Raw genomic sequence first — 19,933 nt, forward strand, 5'->3', positions numbered from 1 at the left:
CCATTTCATCATCCATTCAGAAATCACTGTGTTGCCTCAAGGGTAGCAATTAATTTGTGTTTGTTCAGCCTCCTTGCTCCTGCTGTGTAGGCGAGCACACGGCGTCACCTTTTAGATTCCTCTGCTGTCTCTGGGCCTGGGCTCTGCCTCTTGCACTCCAAACTTTTCTAAATGCAGCAACATGAAACGGAGTCAATTCTTACACATCTCTCTGCCTCCCACAGAAGTAGGGAGGTCAAAATTTGGGTCCTGCTTATAAACACTCTGAGTAACAGGCAATGAAAGTGTCTGCGTGTCAGATGCCTAATGGAGGGCATCACATGTTTATGCAACTGAAAAAATTGTTTATGAAAAAAAAGCATCTGTTTTGCAGATGATAATGCTATTTTTCATACAGTTTCCTCCTTACATTGGATGAGGAGGTTTATAAAACCTTTATGATAAGGTCCTCATTTTGAAACAAGGGAAAGGAATGCCAGGCATTCAGCTTTGTCATGCAACTGAAAATTCACTCAGGCTTTCATTTAGTAGCTCTCTTACCTTTCCTTTCCTTTTCCTTATAATTTTTGTATCTTGTTCTGTGGATTCAGTGCTGCCTAGAACTAGGTTAAGAGTCTTAGTTTTAATAAGATTTTTAATATTTCTTACAGTGTTGACCAAATGGATTAAATGTTGTCAGCTGCTGATGATGCAGATAGTGAGCTAACAAAGAAATCTCTGCTTTTGCATTCTAATACACTTGTATTTGTAATAATGGTGATGAATATTCACTGAGATCCTATTTTAAAAAAATTTGTAAATATTGAAGTTATATTTTATAATAGTCTATTGATATAGTTCTTTTAAATATTAAATTATTCTGACCTTATATTTTAATTACTAAGCAACATAAATCAATGTAAAAAACAGTGGGAATAGAACATGTATCCTGGAAACTGCTCTTGCTTTTAAGAACTGATGCATAGCCCATTGATCTTGAAATCGTTTGGTTAATCAATTTTATTGCATCACACATAAATCGAGTAACTTCCATTCCTTTAGCCAGCATAAGAATTCTGTGTGGACTGGAGCTTAGATGACTGATTTCCTTATGTGTGATCTGGTAACTCATGTGTCAGTATATAAATGATTTGTCCATGGTGATTTTTTTATAATCTAGCTTTGCTGGTTTTGTGCCCATGGATCATGACCCTGCAGGAGCAGAGCAGAGGAATGGGGGCCTGACCTGGCAGGAGTCCAGCCATGTTGTGCCAGCAGAAGGCTGAGGACAGGGCAGTATCCAGTAGCTGGCAGAGCTCCTGGCACCAGCATCTCCAGCACAGCTTCCATGGTGAACTGCCCAGCCAGGGCCCTTCACTGCTGCCTGAGCATCTTCTTTCCATTGCACCATCTATTCTCTTCTTTCCTAACACTTATAACCTTCAGTAAGGACATATTTTGAGTTTATAAACTGTAGTCTTCATTTACTACATGGTGCAGTGTTCAGAAACATTCTTATCAAGGCAGTGCTGGTTTTCTCTTGCAGCTGAATGGAGTCATGAGTCACTTCTTTTTTAGACTGATAGCTTCTCCAGTGTGGAGGCTTTTAAGAATAGGTACAAGATTGTTGACTTCTGTATAGAAGAAATGAAAATGCTTTGTGGCCTACTCTGTAGCAGAAATTAAATAAAGTTTGGAGAGTTTCATGGCAAAATGCAACTTTGGTAGAATGCTTATTTGAAGGCTATAGTGGCTCATAGTAGATTATGAACCTTTATTCAAGGAATTCGTTGAAATTTTTCAATAGCATACTTTTATTGGAATACTTCATTTTTTTTCAGGAGAAGGTTAAAATAGTGAATTTTTAGGTGGGCTTTTTTTCCTCCCATGTAAAAAACTCCATGTAGAAATGGCTTGATTTCAAATAAATTTAATTAGTTTTTTTTACAATATCTGATTCTTAATTTTGCAGAATATCCTTTTGATCTGTAAGTCATTGATCCAAAACAAGGCTTGTAGCAGCAGAACCAACTCCATCAATAAGTTAGCATGCCTTCTTCACAAAAGCTGCTGAAGGTACTTAAGTCATTCTGTATTTTTATTATCACTTACTTTCAGCTGACAAGTTAATAAGTCCTAAGGATCTGGACCCTATTGGACGATATGTAGCTCCCGAAGACCAGCGGAATGTGAGCATGAGATTTTCAAATCAGGTAAGCATAGGCTTAAGTTTTAAAATATTTTCACTGAGAAATTGTCATCTACATGTTATGTATGGTCTTCTAATGTTACAGTTAAAGTGCAAGGAAAATATTAAGTGTATATACATTTTCTGAGTTGATGGAGGATTGCTTTTAAAAGGAAGATTTATAACATCTGCAGTTCTGGGGAAGTGATACACATTTGCCTTCAGATTAAGCAATGCAGTCAAAATGATACAGAAAATGTATCAAGTTTAAGTTGTTGCTAATAGATAGGTATGTTTCTTTGAGTTATAAGTTATGCCAGGAATGCAAAAATGCTTTTTTTATTCCTCCAAAACAATTTCAATGTATTCATATTTTTTTTGTATTTAGAGCTCCTAAGACCTACAAGGATTAGGTTCTTTTTTTTGTGTGGTTGAGACACCATCCCTGGGGGTATTTAAAAGACATGCAGATGTGGCACTTAGGGACAGAGTTCAGTGCTGGGCTTGGCAGTGCTGGGTTAGCAGTTGGACTTAGTGATTGTAAAGGTCCTCTCCAGTCCTAATGATTCTATGATTCCATGTTCTCCTGCATTTGGATTAAATGCACAGCAGGAATGAGTGAACAGGGATGGGGAATGCTTGAAAACGTGGTCTGTATGTAGGGGACTTCTTTTATTAACGAGGTGACAACTTGTATGTGTGGAAGCTAAGAGATGTATTTCAGCCGTTATGTTTCCTTATATAAGGAATATATATTTAAGAAGTCCCTTGTTCAGCATTGTGAATTTGTTATTGAAGCATAAAAGATGAAGTATTTCAGAACTGAAAAATGTTTTTCTTGTTTTATCCAAATGTGCTTAAGCCCTCAGTTTCCTCCTCTTTGCTGTTACCAAGGTAATCCGCCTGCCTGGCTGTTGGTTCATTCATAGTGAGACTTTCACTGTTCATGGTGCAGCACTTCTGCCGTGTTAATATGAGATAATGAAAGCTCAGTGACTTCATTTTTCCCCAGTTTTTGTCTGTTCTTACCTCATGGGTTATGAATGCAACAGAACTAGTGAGCTGCTGATACCACGTGCCCTTTTAGGAGTGCCCTCAGAAGAAGCCTGTATTGAGTCAGGGTTACTGCAGCCCATTCAACTCTTCTTCCTTTGATTCTTCAAACCAAGAACTTTTAATGTGCCACAGCTGAACACTTTGAAGAAGATGAGGATTTGTTCTAAGGGCACTGCATCGCTCATCAGGAAATGTTTCAGCAGAAAAGCATTTTTACTTCTATTTGGGTTACCCAGTATATGATAGGGAATTTCCAGATCTTCAGAGAGAAGTAGCCTCTGTGATAATAAATAATACACTTCCAGGAAGCTGTGTCCATATGTTTCCTCTTGGGGAATGCCAGTGTGGTGCTGGAGCAGGGCTCTCTTTGCTGGTTTTAGTCTGTGTTCCAAAACACAATAAAATCCAACAGCAGTCAGAGAGGTTCTCCTTTTGCTTTGCAGTGCTAATGGTCAGGTTAGATGCCATTCATAAGGTAAAAAGAAAATGGAATCATCCATACACCATTTACTCTATTGAAAGAAGATAATGCAGGGAATTCTAGTTCAGTGAGGAGGACTCTTTAGAACTGGATTCCTTAGAATAGCTTATTTGGTTACTCCTTTTTACTGGCTCTGTATTCAGCAGAGATTATAACACAGTTGTGGTTGTTGCATTCTGTTTTGGGGAATGTAGTGTAGGAGGAGGCCTGGATGGTAACAACATTTGAGAAATGAGGTAGGATGGGGATTTTCTGGATTTGTTTTGCATTTTACTGGCACATGTGAAAGCTGATTTATTGCTGTCTTATGTTTAAATTCATATTTAACAAAAAATCATCTTACTAAATTGCCATAGTAAGACTAATTTGTCTGCTGGGTTGTGTTGAAATATGTGTTTAGGGTTACAATTAATTAACTGTATTCTTTTAGTGTTTTGCTATGTAGACTTGGCAGTCATTTGTGAGGACTCCAGTTACTGTGAATTGAGGTTAATACCTATTGATGAAGAGAATTGGGAAAAGAATAGTTAAAATAATAGACTGGTTATTTTTTTATTTTCAGGGAGATAGATAATGTGTAAAGAAGGAACTAAAATTATTAAGTGGAGGTAGACTGAGATATTTTTAGATTTTTCAGCTACCTGAGTTATGTTTAGAGTTGGACCATGTCTAATTTGGATGGTTTAGAGAGATGTGCCATATTGGATGATTTGTTTTGTCATGATAATTATAAACATATTCTTGCTTTCATTCCTGTTAATACAATTGTCTATCACAGTTAACACAATTCTAAATGTGTCAAATGCTCTTTTGGGATTTGAGGCACACGTGTGTGCAGGCTGTATTTCATGTAAGGAGCCTGGGGTGTCAGTGCCAATGGCCACACTGTGTTCAGCAGGGTCCAGCTGCTTCCAGGAGCAGATGTACTCGGTGACAATCAGGTTGGAGTTCAGGAGCAGCAAGGTGGGGCATTTGGGTCAAGTACAGTGTCTCCTGTTGTGGGCTATTTCTGTTTGCCTCACCTTGCTCCATATGCTTGGAAAGCCCAGTAGGTGTAATTTCCACTGGTGTTCTTGGATATTGTTCCCAGTTTCTCACGTGCTCAGAATGAATGGATTTTTTTCAGAGTTCTGAGACTTCCTGGCACTGTAAGCAGAGAGGCATATAGTGATAACATCTGTCCAGAGAGAGTGCAGCAAAAGACTGATACTGAGCTGCTTTCTCTGCTTGTGCCAGGGACGGAGTCAAGGATTTTTGCCTTTATCCTACCTATGATGGTTTATAACCTTGTTAAAAAACTATGATTTTTTAAATTTTTTTTTTATTCTCCTTTTTGGAGAGGAAAAAGAACTAATCACTATTTTGTCTTGGCCTTCTGAGGTATATTTATCATCCACACAGCGTGCAGAATATAGTTGAAAACAGCCCCTTCTGCCCACTATCCAGTGTGGAAAGGGAAGGCAGAAGGTTGAGCCTGGGCAGGGGGGGTCTGGTTTTGTGTCCTGGGGAGATGGTGATTGATGTTGTGTGAACAATACCTGACCTTGCCTTATTAGACAAATGTGAAAGCCAACACATTAAAATGGGACTTTTAACAACAACAGGATTTATTTAGTGAAATATTTAGGAGTTTAATGCTTTTCCACATCTCTTTTTTAAAAAAAAATATACAGCAAATGCTATTTAGAACAATTGTTATTGAAAAGGGTGACACAGTTTTTTGAGTGTTGTATCAATTATTTTGATCTGTGTTTCTTTAGGCCGTACTTGTCATTCTCCAGGCTGTGACATGCCAAATGACAGTGAAAGTAATGTTACATGTTTAATGGTACAGCAGTCCTGTAGTTGTACAGCAATTACAGTTAAAATTTTCCACAATACTTTTAAGGGTCTAGCAGGTTTTCCCACAGATTTTGTGTTGTGCCAGTTGTGCTGCAGATGCAGGTTGCATAGTTCTGGGAGGTTTTAGAATCACCACTTATTGACTGCTCTGAATGAATCGTGTCCTTGGGCACGGCTGTGTGTGAGAGGAATTGGTTCTGGGATTGGAGAGGGATGTGCCTCACTGGTGATGTGGAATACATGGATTTGTGTACAACTTACAGTCTGTGGTCACAAAGTCCTGCTAACTTCATCATTGACAGAGTAATAAATGAGTCTTAACTTGAAGACCATCCCCCAGGGTAGATCACAGGCTGTCTGTGAATCAGTACAGTCTTGTTTTCAGATGTGTATATGGGGGCTTTGCTTTTTTTTTATAAACAATTATTATGGTAAAGAATTGGTTTGAGTTTTCCTACTGTTTGTATAAATGCAAGTAATGGCACAATGACCTTATTCTGAGCAGTAAAATCTTTTAATGTCGCTTGAACTTCTGACCTCTTTATCTGGTCTCTTTGTGCACGTACTTCCATCACAACTTATTTCATGTGGCAAAAAGTCCAAAATTTGTAGTGGAAGTGTAGTGCTGACAGACTTCTGGGAGAATGTTATCAAGAATTTCTTCTGCAAATCCCTAAGATCTAACTTGATATCAAGGCTCACAGATGCCTGAGCAAGCAAGCATTCACTCTGAGCTTCCTGTTCTAAATCAATATATCTATATCTCTATCCTCACAGAAAATGCTGTCTTTTTATACAATTGATAGAAGATGTGTTTAACTTCTGTTATTTGTGTTCTGCCAGTTTGTAGACGAGAGGAGACAAAAAGCATTTTAGCAATGAAAGTGTGAGCTGCTGTTAGTTCTGTTGATTTTGCAGCTGTTGAATGCCAGGGAAGAAAGGAACAAGGAATAACTTGGACATGCCATTTTCTAGCTCGTAGTGCTGCTGCCACTGTGATAAGAAAGGTGAATTGCCACTTCAGGACCCAGGGAGCTGAGTCAGTGGTTTCACCCAGCACGCTGAATTCACTCCTGTTTGTGTAGTTGCCTGATGTAAAATACTTCATGTTTGAGATAAATACTGGTGTCAGTGTAATAAACAATGTGAGGAAATGCAGTTACCTGTCTGATCACAATTTTTCAGAGTAAAGGGTTGAAATCATCAGGTCATTATTTCTAAGTGAATTTTATTGATTACCCAAAAAGCTGAATTACTTCACTCATTACAAAAACGTGTATCAAAACATTAGGTTGTATCAGGCCTATGTAGGTGATACATTGATTAGATAAGTTCTAAATTTTTGTATGAAATTTAGTGGTTTTCGTCTGTGATTCTTTTTAATTAAAAACCCCAAACTAATCCAAACAGTGATTACCAGAAATCTGTTTATTAATGATTCTCCAAAATGCATCTCCTGCACAGTCTAGTGTTCCCATAGTTTTGAGACTGACAAGTTTTAGTGCTATGGTGTTCTTTCAGTTTGTTCATGCTGTAAGAAAAAGAAATGCAGACAGTGATGTCTGTCGAAGTTGTGAATTGTTCAAATAGCCATTGTCCCTGTTCATGCTATATTGAACAAAATCTTTAATTAGCAATGCTAATAATATTTTTTCCATTATTTTCTAGGGTCCTTTAGAAAATGATTTGGTAGTACATGTGGCCCTCATAGCAGAAAGTCAGCGGTACGTATTTACTTTTATTAAGAATGTATGTGTTAGGGAAGGGTTGAACAATAGATATCTTAAATGGTGTAGGATAAAATACTGCTACTTGTGTATCTCCTGCCACGATAATTGTTAAAACTAAGACTATTCTGTGTTTTGTCATTAAATTTGTCCTTATTTCATTTGTAGCTTACAAGTTTTTCTGAACACATACGGAATCCAAACCCAGACCCCCCAGCAGGTGGAACCAATTCAGATATGGGCTCAAAAAGAACTTGTCAAAGTAAGGAGTTTTGCATTTAAGATTTTTTTTATCTAACTATACATTTCTTTTGTAAAAATAAGAATTTATATCAAGCTATTAGGCTTGTATCTCCCCAAGCTTGTTATCTACCTCTTTTGAATGGCAGTGGAATGAAAAGAGAAAGAAGAGGAAAACAAGAAAATGGGATAAGATACATGGAGTATAGCACAGGAGAGGAGTGGAATACTCTGTAGGCACAGACTGATAAAAAAAAAGGGAACACAGAAACAGATGGTGTGCAAGACCACTGTAGTTTGGTTCATGCTCATAAATCAACCCAACAGTCTGGTCTGCTTTTGCAGCCATTTCTTGCTATTAGCAGATTTAATAATCTAGAATTGAAGGGCATTTTAATAAAAGAAAAACCACACCTGCTTGAAGCAGCTGGACTTGCATGAAACCATGCACTGTTCAGTGCTCTAGTGCTGAATCAGAACTGATGCTTTGATTGTAACAGGTCGAGATGCAGTACTATTGCTAGAAGACAAAACATCTTTAGTAGTTGTGTTGTCAACATGAGGCCTCCAGCTGAGAGTCTTCAAGGAAAGAGACAATGTTACAATGCTAATGGAGTTCTGGTTTTGTTAAGAAAGCATTTTCTGCTTTTCATTCCATCAAAAGGAAGGTTGTTGTAGTGTTAAATTGTCATGTCTACTGCCATTTTTCTAGTCTCCATTATTTCCTACAAGCAGAGGTTGAATGTTGTTTGGTTTTGTTATGCAAGGATGGGTCATTTAAAGCTGTTCCTGTTCTAGTGGCTCCACTCCTTTCCCCCTTGAATAGGGTTACATAGCCTGGATGAACAGGTCACTAGGTAATTTTGTTTTCTCTTTTAAATAGTTCTTGCTATTAATGCAGAAACATAGGCAGGATCAGGAAGGCCCCAAGCTGACAGCAATAAAAAGCTATTGAGTGTAATGTTTGTTCAAGTGTTTGTTTTCATTTGCTTCTCAATTATCCTCCTATAGCAGAAAGAAAAACTGAACTTTGGAAAATGTTCAGAATTCTAAATATTCTGTAGTAATGGGGGGTTCCTTACCTAAAACTGCCCAAATAAGGAAGAATTACACCTTTCAGTCAGGTTTATCTGGTATGTTTGTAATGTCTTGCTCACAGCTTAGTTGTTTTCTTATGGTTTTATTTTCATATACCATAATAAATGAAGATTTTTTTCTTTCATATGTACCAGGAATACATAAATAAGAGTCAAGCTATGAATAATGAGATAATTCCCTTTTGTTTGTGTTGTTGATGCTTTAATTTTGCAGGCTTGTACTAAAATTAGAATATAGATTTTCAAAGACTTCCTATATTCCTCTTTTACCTTTGTATCTACACTGGAAAAAACATTACAGAAGGCAAAACTGGCCAGACAGTTAATGCAAATGATCCTTTAAAAAATTATTTCATTAAGCAAATTGAAAAATTTTAATTATATAGATTAGAAAAGTAATAGGAGTAAGAAAGTATAAAGGAGACCTAATATAGGAAACCACAAGTTTTAAAAAAAACCCCATGAATAGAAATAATGACCACATTTTAGGAATTGTCTTCTAATCAGAGCAGAATACACACAACTTTCTTTGTAAGATATGGCAGGAGCATAAGAAAAGCTGTTTTTATCAGTTTCCCTGATTCTTTCTTACAGGCTTACTTTCATTTGGGAGTCAATGAGAAACTGGGATTATCTGGAAGACCGGACAGACCTATAGGGTGCCTTGGAACATCAAAGGTTGTTCAAGAAATGTTTATATTCCTATTATTGGTGTATATTTTAGATAAGCATTGAGTTATTCTCTGAATTATTTTAAACATAATTGAAATTCAATTTTATTTTATGCATATATCTTACTTTCAAGTCCTTGTATTTGAATACTTGGCTGAATGGGGATAAAAAATTAAATATGTAGGTTTTATATTATTTTTTTAAATTCAGCTGTTCTACAGTCATTATTACTTTGATAGTTTCAAAATAAATTTTCATTTTCAGCTACTTCAGTGCTTCAGATATTTTAGAGAAAAGATTAATGGAAGTTTTCTCTCTCAACAGATCTATCGAATACTGGGGAAGACAGTAGTTTGCTACTCCATCATTTTTGATCTCAGTGATTTCTACATGTCTCAGGATGTTATGATGTTGATTGATGACATTAAGGTATTTGTAACTTCTCCTTTGAGAAAGTGACAAAAGTAGAGCCTGTAGAAGAATAAACTGGGAAGTCTGATAAAACAGAAGACTGAAATGGGAACGCTCTGTATGTGTGTTCTTTTAATACAAAAATAATCTTGCAGCTGGAAAGTGTATTAAGATGACTATCCTGTCAGCCCAGTATGAGTTCTAGTGAGCATTTCTGTCTGACAGAAAAACTGCCCCAGAAGCCATTGGGAATGCTGTAGGGCAGCAAGCAAATTATCATTTGTTTCTTTGGGAAAACAAATGTTCTTGGCTGAAAAGAGGGATGAGACTGGTGTTATGGGAGAAGCCTTACCTGGAAGAAATACTACTTGATTTTACACAAATATTAGAAGTTGCCTGCCTGTAAGGTGGGCAGCAGTGCAGAGCTTACCTGCCACGTGCCCTGGGCTTGAGCAGCTACTTCCAGTGCCCAGGAGGTGACCCTGGTTATTCCCCCCTAGTGGCTGGGATTCAAACCCTGGATCCCCATGTACACTTCCTAGGTCACTGCATGTAGTTCAATACCCTGCACTCTAATGGTTTACTCCATGGTTGATATACAAGTTTATGAGTAGTTTCAGAACACTTATGAAATAGCAGGGCTTGAAAAGCAGCTTGTATCCCTTGAAGAAATCTGTTTGTGATGGATTAGACATAGTGGTTTTAACCTGTTGGGTGTTTGAGTGCTGTTATTTTGAGACAGCTCTTTTAATGTCTGGTACTGTATGTTGTGGTACATTGTGCTTGTGTTTTGTGATTTTCTGTGACCAGTGTATTTTCTCTCCCCTAGAATGCCCTGCAGTTCATTAAGCAGTACTGGAAGATGCACGGTCGGCCCCTGTTTGTGGTGCTTATCCGTGAGGACAATATAAGGTAGAGAGACATAAAAGCATGACTTACATATGTGGTATTTACCTAATTCCAAAATTAATGGAGTTCTGTTTCAAATTTCAGAGGGAGCAGATTCAGCCCAATATTAGATATGTTGGCAGCCTTTAGAAAGGGAGTTGTTGGAGGAGTGAAAGTTCATGTTGACAGAGTACAGGTATGCTGGTTTTTTCTGAATGTTGTGTCCTTAACTCCTAATATGGGTACATGTATTCTTACTACTTTTGGGTTTTATGTGGTTCTAAGGATTTTATCTAGTATCATAAAATTAAGGAGTCAAGACTCAGGACATTTGGTACACTTTGGTTTGTCTCAAAAGAAACATGGGGTTTTTTTAATTCCTTTTGATGAGTCTTTTGAAAGTCAAAATCTTCACAGAGGATTTTCAGAAGGGAGAAGGATTTTTTTATGTTAGGCAGTCTTGTGAAATTACTACCAAAGGATAAAGGCAGAGTGTCAAGCACTGAGGGATTTCTTTTGATTAGGTAATCAACAAGGGGGGAGAAAAGGTGCTTCACATATATTAAAATTCTTACAAGAACTAAGATCTGGTTTTAACATCTTTGCTGTTTGAATTCGTCTTAAAGCAGGAACATTTATTCATTAAAATGTGAAAATTACTGAGGTGCTGATTTTACATAATTGTATGTGCTAGTTCATCTTAGTTTACACCTATTGAAGAACCCTTTTTTGTAAGAGAGAAGACCAAGTTATGACTTCTTGTTTCCTAAAAAATCATTAATTTGTAGAAGAGCTGGGTCATTTTTAAAGGAAATGCTCCTACCTATGACGGTTCAAGACATTCTTGGAATCTTTAAATATTTATGTATTTCTTCTGGTCCTGTATAGGTCATGTTGTCTCTCCTGGTACCATTGACTCTTTCTATATCAAAGGTCCAGGGAGAACCTTTCATTTGGCTACAGAATTTGTTATTGTGGTTTGGTTTGTTTATTGGTTTTTTTAACTGCAAGGACTTTCTTGCATTGCATTGATTCAACTGGTGTATTATCAGGCAAGAAATTTCTCCATCTGTATGTGCCCTTATTTTAAGCACTACACTGAACAACTCTCAGGGAGTAAACTTTTGCTTCCATACTCATGGACCTTCTGGAAAAATCCTTTTTTTAATGTAAAAAGTAAGGAGCGGTTTTAAAGGGTTTAAGGTGTTGACAGTCACTGGTTTTTGCTTTATTTATTAGCCACTAAAACATGGGAAAACTACAAACAAATGTTTGTTTCACTTTAAGGCCAATGGAGATGGTAGTGGGTGCCTTTCCTGCTGGGATACAGTGTCCCTTCTCCAGCAGTTGAACTAGAATCTCTCAGTCTCATTGCACAGTTGTCACGTTTTTTAACAGTCTTGTTTCATTATAGGAAAGGTTTTGGGAAAAGAACAAGGGACATGTCTAATTCCTGGTGTTTTCTTGAATAATTCATCTATTCTAACAAAATATATATTGATCTTTGCGAACTGTATTCAGCTGCTTCATTTAGATGCAGATGGTAAACGTGCCTAGAGAGAATGTGTGTCTCTAACTGGGTGAATGCTCTTTTCTTCCTGTAAAATATACCAAATCTTATTTCATTTAAAAATATGTATGCTCAGAAGATTTGCAGCTCTTTTCTGATTTTTCCCTTTGTTGTCATCCTGTGTTCAAGCAGATGTGCAAGGCAGAGAAAGAATGACACTGGTAATAAAGGCAAAGCAGGTTTTTTTATATTCAGTCATCTCACAGTGTAAGAGATCAATATTTTACTGCAGCTCGTGTACAAGGAAAAGGGAATATAGAAGTTCATAATACACACTCAGTTTTCCTTAGCTAATGAGAACCATCAAAAGCAGTCTTAAAAATGCTGTAGTACAATACATTCCCTCTGGCAGTAGATAAATAGGGAATTCACATAAATTCAGAAGGAACAAATTGTAAGGACTACATCAGATAAATGCAACATTTGGTTTCAGGTCTGTAATCTTTTGAGGTGCATGTATTTGTAAGCTGCATTTGATGTGCAAACTTAGGGCAGGCATGCTTGGATTAAGGAATGACTACACCGTAGGAATGTTATTGTGTAGTGTTTGCCTGAAACATCGCTGAGACTGACAGGAAACCCGCCCGTCCTGCAGCAATCCGTGAAATAATGAGCAATATGATCCAGAACATGGGTATTGTGCAGCACTAGAATGCAAATCCTTGATCTCAGGTGTTTTCATCAGACTTGAGTTTTGGGGGATGGACATTGCTTGATGAAGCCATAAATTGCAGGCAAAAGAACAACAAAACACCAACAAAGAAGAGACAGCAGCCTCAGGAGACTTCTGCTGTCTTAAGCTGTCATTTTCCTTATGAGAGAGGAAAAATACCCTGGAAGTGTAAAAATATTTGGAACTGTAGATAAAGAAACTACTTTGTCAGTTGAAACCACCAGCAACATACTGAAATCAAAAGACAGTTATATAGTAATGTATATTTTTTTCAATTTTTTTCAATTTTTCATTTCAGACATTAATATCTGGAGCAGTTGTTGAACAACTTGACTTCCTAAGAATCACTGAAACCGAAGAGTAAGGCTATGTGTAAATAGTAACAATGTGGTATTTGATAGTTAAAATATGTTCTGAACTGTGAAGAAATGAAATATTTATTTTTCAGGGCTCCTGTATTCAAGAGTTTGGAGGAGTTGGATCTCCCAAAACATTCAAAAGTCAAGAGACAGTCTAGTACTCCAAATGCTTCTGAACTTGAGCAGCAACCAGATGTAAATATTAATGACTGGAAAAACAAGTCAACATATGAGATCCTGCAGAAACTTAATGTAAGAAAACTTGATAAAAATACGGTGTAACTTCGTTCCCATGAAATAAGAAATTCTGTGTCGATATTCTCTTTAAGAGCAGCCTACTTAGGTCAGCATTAGTGTCATGGTCAGTGTTAATAATGCAGCTAATAACATAAAATGTGTGATGTTCCTCTTCATACTCGGAGAATCTTCCTCTTTACAGTCCTTCATTTTAGCATCACAGAACCCTCTGGCCCTTCCTGCTGTAACTGCTGCCTGTCAGTTGTCCCAGCTACCCCAATCATCTTTGGTCCTAAATGACCACTTAGAAGGGGACCCATTTGTTTTGTGTCTTAGGAATAGATACTTTATTCACAAACTGAAATTCAAAAGGCTTGAGTAGTGGGTATTCACTTGGATGGACTGGGAACTTTCTAATGACACCAAGAGAAAGTTCCCATCTGGCATTTTTCCTGTATATAGAGGAAAACTACCAATATCTGTTTTAGATCTAGTGTTTGGTACGAAACCACAAAGTATTCTGCTTGGTTCCCTATGTCATTACAAGCATTTCTGCTGTAAATGAAAGGACCTGAGAAAGAAAAGTCAGGAAACATTTCCAAGGTCAAATTATCACAACTTAATATGAAGCACAGAGAAGCCTCTGCAAGCAGCAGTGACAAGGATACAGCACACATAGTGTATGAAATAGTTGTGAAATCCCCTTAAAAACAACATTTGTAGACTTTTTCCTAAATTAAAAAAAAAAAAAGGCCCTTTGGCTGCACTTGAAATTTTTAATAGCTGTTCTGGTTTTGCTTCACTGAAAATCTGAAGGCTATTTGTGGTTTTTGTTGTTGCTGGTTTTTTTCTTTTTTAAGGACTGCAATTGCCTAGCAAGTCAAGCGTTACTCTCGAGTATATTGCTTAAAAGGGAAGGACCGAATTTTATCACCAAGGAAGGTAAGAGCTTCTTTCATTTGACTATTCAGAGTATTTGAGGAAGCAGATGTATGTTTGGTTGCAATGAACATGAATAATAGCTGTGCATGCCAGCAGTTGTGTAGCTGTTTTCTCTGCCATTTAAAGCAATTTCTGCACTAAATGGGACATGCAAATTCATAGCGTGGTGGGGAATGAGCTGCTGAATGTATGAACTCTTTTAGATTGTTTGTAGGCCAGTGCTCTATCTAGTTGTAATTTTCTGTGCATAGATTAAAAAAATAGAGGATCTGACCTTGTGTAGAAAACTCAAACTTAAGACAAGGCTGTATGTCTGTAACAGTATGAAATATATGAATCTTTATACTTAATTTTTATTCTACTTTGATGTAATCTGACTTCAGTGTATCTGTGAAACCTACTCTAATTTTTTATTATAGCTTTGTATTTAGAGCACAGGATTTAAATTCCTGTAAAATAATTCTCAGAAGGCTACTGAGGCTTGTGGCCTTTGTGCTGCAAGTTTTGGTGTTTTGTTTTTTTCAAAGACTGCTTATTAGCTGTCTTTGTATATGAGAATACTCCTCAGAAAAAGAGGAATGTTCAGATCAAATAATATTCTCTTACTTATTCACCAAGGAGTGACTTAGCACCTCGTGTTATTGAGCCTTCCTTCTTAATTTTGGTGTCAGCTGAGTCTTGTGATGAAGAGTTGTCATTTTGACATAAGCATATATTATATCTGTATTGCTATATTAAAAATGTCATAGAATCATGGAATATCCTGAGTTGGAAGGGACTCACAAAGTTCATCAAAGTCCAGCTCCCAGCCCTTCACAGGACACCCCAAGAATCCCACCCTGTGCCTGAGAGCATTGTCCAAATGCTCCTTGAGCTGTCGGGCTGGTGCTGTGCCCACTGCCCTGGGGAGCCTGTTCAGTGACCAACCACCCTCTGGGGGAAGAACCTTTTCCTAATATCCAACCTAAACCTACCCTGACTCAGCTTCAGGCCATTCCCTGGAGTCCTGTCCCCGGTCCCCACAGAGCAGAGATCGGTGTCTGCCCCTCCTCTTGCCCTCCTGAGGAAGTTGTCCCTGCAATGAGGTCTCCCCTCAGCCTCCTCCAGCTGAACAGACCAAGTGCCCTCAGCCGCTCCTCACACGGCTTCCCCGCAAGGGAAAGCCTTTGGATCTCTTCTTTGGGCACTTTTTAGTATCTTTCTTATGTTGTGGGGCCCAAAACTGCACTCAGTACTGGAAAACAATGTCAAGTGGAATAAAATTCATTGGCTGACGCCCAGTGTATTGTTGCAGGTTGTGATTGGAATCTGCACATTAGGCCCATGTAGCTTTTCTGCCGGTTACCTGGACTGTCATCAGGTTTTGAGAGCCTCAGGAGCTTTCTTTTAGACCTTTGTAGGTTGTGTTCTTTGCTCTAGAAAAATCTCAAGGCAGATTTCCTAACCTCTGTAAGCAACCAACATTACCACTTAATGACTATTGGATCACTCTGTTGAAATCATCTATGTAAAAAAAAAAAAGGTCAGAGGCTGTTGTGCCTCTGACTGTTCAGAACTAACTTGTAGAGACCTTTTTGTGCCATCCCACATGAAATGGTGCGTGATGATAACCTTTTTAATATGCACTTTGTATTAAACAGTCTGAGTCACTGACTGAAAGTTCCCTGCATCCTACGACTGGAGACTACTGAGACTGACATTAAATAATCACACAGTCAATAAAACCTAAATCTAAAAAGAGAAGCAGAACCTTGGGTTCTGCAGTTTGAGTATGTACCTTATGATGGGATGTACCTTTTATAGGCCAAATCTGCATGTAGATTAATTTTCCCCAATATATAGCAAGAATGGGTGATATCATGAGCATCTCTATATCATAAGCAGCAAATTCAGCTGAAATCTGGTTTGGCTTCTTGCATAACAACATATGCTGGGAGACAGGGGGCTTGATTGCATCTAAATTTTAGATGTTAAGCATAATAAAAAAGTGCTTTACTAAAGCAGATTCAGAATTAACTGATCTCATAAAATTAACTTATTACTATTAAATGAAAACCTGTGCATTTTTTTTGCTTATGTTTTGTTTGGTTTTTTTCTGTTTGTTTGTTTGTTTGTTTGTTTTTTGTTAAATGCATTTAGGTACTGTTGCTGAGCATATTGAAAGAATCTATAGACGAGCTGGCAGCAGAAAGCTCTGGTTTGTATACACATATCATGTTCCTTATGTTTTACACTGGTTTTTTGTCCTAATGTGTTTATAGAAAGTAAGGCTGGATCCTTACACACTTAAAGGGGGAAAAATGACAGCTTTACTGACAAAATGATGTTGGTGCATGGCAGCTGAAGATCTGGTTTAATATGCTTTAAAAAATTAACAAATGTCTTCTTACTGTCATCTTCTAAAATAGAAAAGTGATAGGCTGGTTTTGCACTGAGTGCAAAACTGCCGATGTACAATTCTCATTAAATTGAAATAATGAGAAAAAATTACTAATATTCTTACTTCTTACAGGGCATGATAAAATATTATCAATAGCTTTCTGTAGCAAGGCTGCTGATCAGATATAAATCAGTTAAACTGATACAATACAGATTTATTGCCCTGAATTAATTTGCTTTGAGCCTTACTTTGTCACAATAACTTTGAAAGGTTTTAGCAAACAGGTTGATATTTACATGTTGTTTATTAATAATTTCTTTGCACTAAAGCTCAGTAGAAATTTAATTTATTTTTATCAAAGAAATGAGTTGAGCCTGTCTTGAACTCTGTTCTCTCACTCTGTAACTACTCCTAACAGAGCAGTCTGTAAATATAAAACTGTTTTTCTTTTTTTTTTGGTCTCTTCATACAGTTAAACGGGCCTTTGCCAATAATGAGGTAGAACCAAAATACCTTGGTGGTATTTTTTTGTAAATAATTAAAATCAAAAGTATTTTTAGAAACAAAATATGTAAACTATTTTTCATTTCTCTTCCATGATTGCCATGTGACATACATATAGGTTGGTGTTGCGCTACAGTGCTGCATTTGCACAGAAATTTTCTTCTTCTATAACCCCACATATTACTACTTTACTGGTACATGGGAAACAGGTAAAGTGCCCAGAAAGCTGAAGTGCAGCTCTGTGAGATTATTTTTTTGCTTATTTGCATTTTGATAGTATCAGCTAATGCATTTTTAAATGCTTTGCTCTTGACCTTAAGAAGTGTGTAGCAGTTTTCACAGGAATCAGCATCAACTGTTTGAGCTTTTACTAACACTATAGGATATTACAATTTGTTCCTTAACTCTGTGAATAAATGATTCTTAGTAGCCTCAAAACCTGTGCTAGAAAAGCTCAATTACAGGCCTGTTAGGTTTGTATTTTGTCGGGAAATTATTATTAAAAGTATTCGTATCTTTAGCCATCAACTGGATATATGGAAAAATGTTTTTCTTAGAAGTTGCAGCTTGTTTTGAGCCTAGCAGGTTACACAGGTCTCTTCTTTTCATGTTACACATGCAAAATGTTACCTCAGCATGGAACACACAACAAAGCCTTGGTGTTACGTGTTGTACTTTCTCTTGCAAAATCTTTCTGACTCTTCCTTAACCTTGGTAATTTTTTAGTCTATTTATCTTGCAAAATGATGAAAATGTCTTAAAAGAGGAGCTGGCATCTCCTACCTGTCTGTTTTCAAGATGCTGCTGAGAAGAGAACGAGAAGCTTTTTATGGAGCCGGCAGTTTAATGAGTTCTAACGAGATATATTATTGATCCATTAACCTATATCTAGACTAAAAAATGAAAATCCGTAGAAGAGTACATAAAATCTGATCCAAATTCCACTTTATAAATAATGATGTATTCACTGAGTTAGTTTTGAGATCTCTGCTGTGGCAGACATTAAACTGCTATATGAATTCATTAAACTAGCTTGTGATATGAGTGGGATTGCTCTGTTTTCTGCCCTCAGGTCTGTTGTGCGCTTCGCAGCAAGTCTTTTAGGTAAACTAGTGGACAGCCTTGCGCCATCTATTACTAATGTTTTAGTTCAGGGCAAGCAGGTAAGTCTTTGCTCCTCAGAAATGTATTAAGGAATGATAACAGAGAAACTAAACAAATGACTTTTTAATTTTGAAGGCCTCTGATGCTTCTTTTAAAAGTCCCCAATGGCTTAAAAAATCTTTACTGAAGAAGAAAAATCCAGAGAAAATGAAGATATATTTAATAATTGCATATGGAATTGGCTAATAATTCTATTTCTGATCAGTGACAGAATGGGACTGAAAAGACAGTTCAGCATTTGGGTAAGAGTGGAAAAGGCATGATTTGCATGAAACTCTTTAGGTTTAAGGTCTCTGGGGAGACCTTAGAACCCCTTCCATTGCCAAAAGGGGCTCCAGTAGAGCTGGAGAGGGACTTTTGACAAGAACATGCAGAGACAGGATAAGGGGGAATGGCTTCAAAATGAGATAGGGTAGGTTTAGATGAGATATGAAGAAATTCTTCACTGTGAGGGTGGTGAGGCCCTGGCACAGGTTGCCCAGAGAAGCTGTGGCTGCCCCATCCCTGGGAGTATTCAAGGCCAGGTTGCATGGGGCTTGGAGCAGATTAAGGTCCCTTCTCACCCAAACCTTTCTAAAATTTATATATATATATATTCTCTTATTTCACAAAAGTTTTGAAAGACTTCTTTAATGAAAATGTAGCCATCCTCTGTAATTGAACATAAGACAACACGTGGGTGGCAGCTGAGCAAAAGGTCTTTCAGGATTTTAGTATTCTGTTTCAACAAAGTTTAATCAACAGCGTTTCTTCCTTTCCTAAGGAGGATTTTTTTTTTTTCCCCAGCACAAATTTTAATTAAGTTCATGAATAGCTGCTTCCAAATAATGCTAATTGAATATTTATGTATTTTTGTATTAAGTATGTGTATGTGTATACTTGCTTACATGGAATGTTGTTGTGACAAATTTGTCTTTGTCCTACTCCAGACTGAGGTTTAGGTTTGTGCTTCTGGCGCTCCACAGCTGTAGAGGAAACTGCCCCTGCGTGCAGCATGATTTGAGGCTATTTGCAACTTTTTAACCTAACTTTTCTTCATTGATCACTTTATAACAATGGTCTTTATTATAGGAGAAAAACTAGTGTTGCTGTTTTACTGACAGCAGGTTAAAAACAAACCCAAATTCCGACAAAATTCCTTTTTTGTGGTTAAACAATCCGGTAGCAGCAATATGTTTTCTTAAAATGAAGGCTGTAACTATTAGGATGCTATTAGAACTAAAAAACCAAAACTATAAATTTGATTTTGAATTTAAAGTGAGCTTCACAGCTGAAATGTATGAAATGACATACTGTCTAGACCTAATGTTACAGTTATGATTATAACCAAAGCACTTTTATTTTAATTTAGAAAAATATATTCCATATTTATTGTCGTCTTTAGTGAAGTTTATTACTTCAATAGCATCCAATTAACAGTATTAACAAGCATCAGCCATTGACAAAAAATTATTTTTGTATTGTGCAATTTTAACAAGCAAAGCAGAGTTGATGAAGTTGAATTTCTGAATTGCTTCTCCAGT

At 37.1% G+C, this 19,933-nt stretch overlaps 1 protein-coding gene across 6 annotated transcripts in view; it reads left to right on the forward strand.

The window, feature by feature from the left end:
• PHKB (phosphorylase kinase regulatory subunit beta) overlaps nucleotides 1-19,933 on the forward strand; it is a 67,949-nt gene that overhangs the window by 37,220 nt on the left and 10,796 nt on the right. For all 6 annotated transcript variants that reach the window (XM_017816224.1, XM_017816225.1, XM_017816227.1 and 3 more), the window contains 12 exons: nucleotides 2,098-2,192; nucleotides 7,215-7,270; nucleotides 7,442-7,535; nucleotides 9,205-9,288; nucleotides 9,607-9,711; nucleotides 10,523-10,605; nucleotides 10,687-10,777; nucleotides 13,123-13,184; nucleotides 13,273-13,435; nucleotides 14,281-14,362; nucleotides 16,502-16,559; nucleotides 18,319-18,409. In XM_017816224.1, the coding sequence (XP_017671713.1) occupies nucleotides 2,098-2,192; nucleotides 7,215-7,270; nucleotides 7,442-7,535; nucleotides 9,205-9,288; nucleotides 9,607-9,711; nucleotides 10,523-10,605; nucleotides 10,687-10,777; nucleotides 13,123-13,184; nucleotides 13,273-13,435; nucleotides 14,281-14,362; nucleotides 16,502-16,559; nucleotides 18,319-18,409 (1,064 nt within the window). The remainder of the gene's footprint in view (nucleotides 1-2,097; nucleotides 2,193-7,214; nucleotides 7,271-7,441; nucleotides 7,536-9,204; nucleotides 9,289-9,606; nucleotides 9,712-10,522; nucleotides 10,606-10,686; nucleotides 10,778-13,122; nucleotides 13,185-13,272; nucleotides 13,436-14,280; nucleotides 14,363-16,501; nucleotides 16,560-18,318; nucleotides 18,410-19,933) is intronic.

Source organism: Lepidothrix coronata, unplaced genomic scaffold, assembly GCF_001604755.1.
Source record: "Lepidothrix coronata isolate B3197 unplaced genomic scaffold, Lepidothrix_coronata-1.0 Scaffold54, whole genome shotgun sequence".
Lineage (NCBI taxonomy): Eukaryota > Metazoa > Chordata > Aves > Passeriformes > Pipridae > Lepidothrix > Lepidothrix coronata.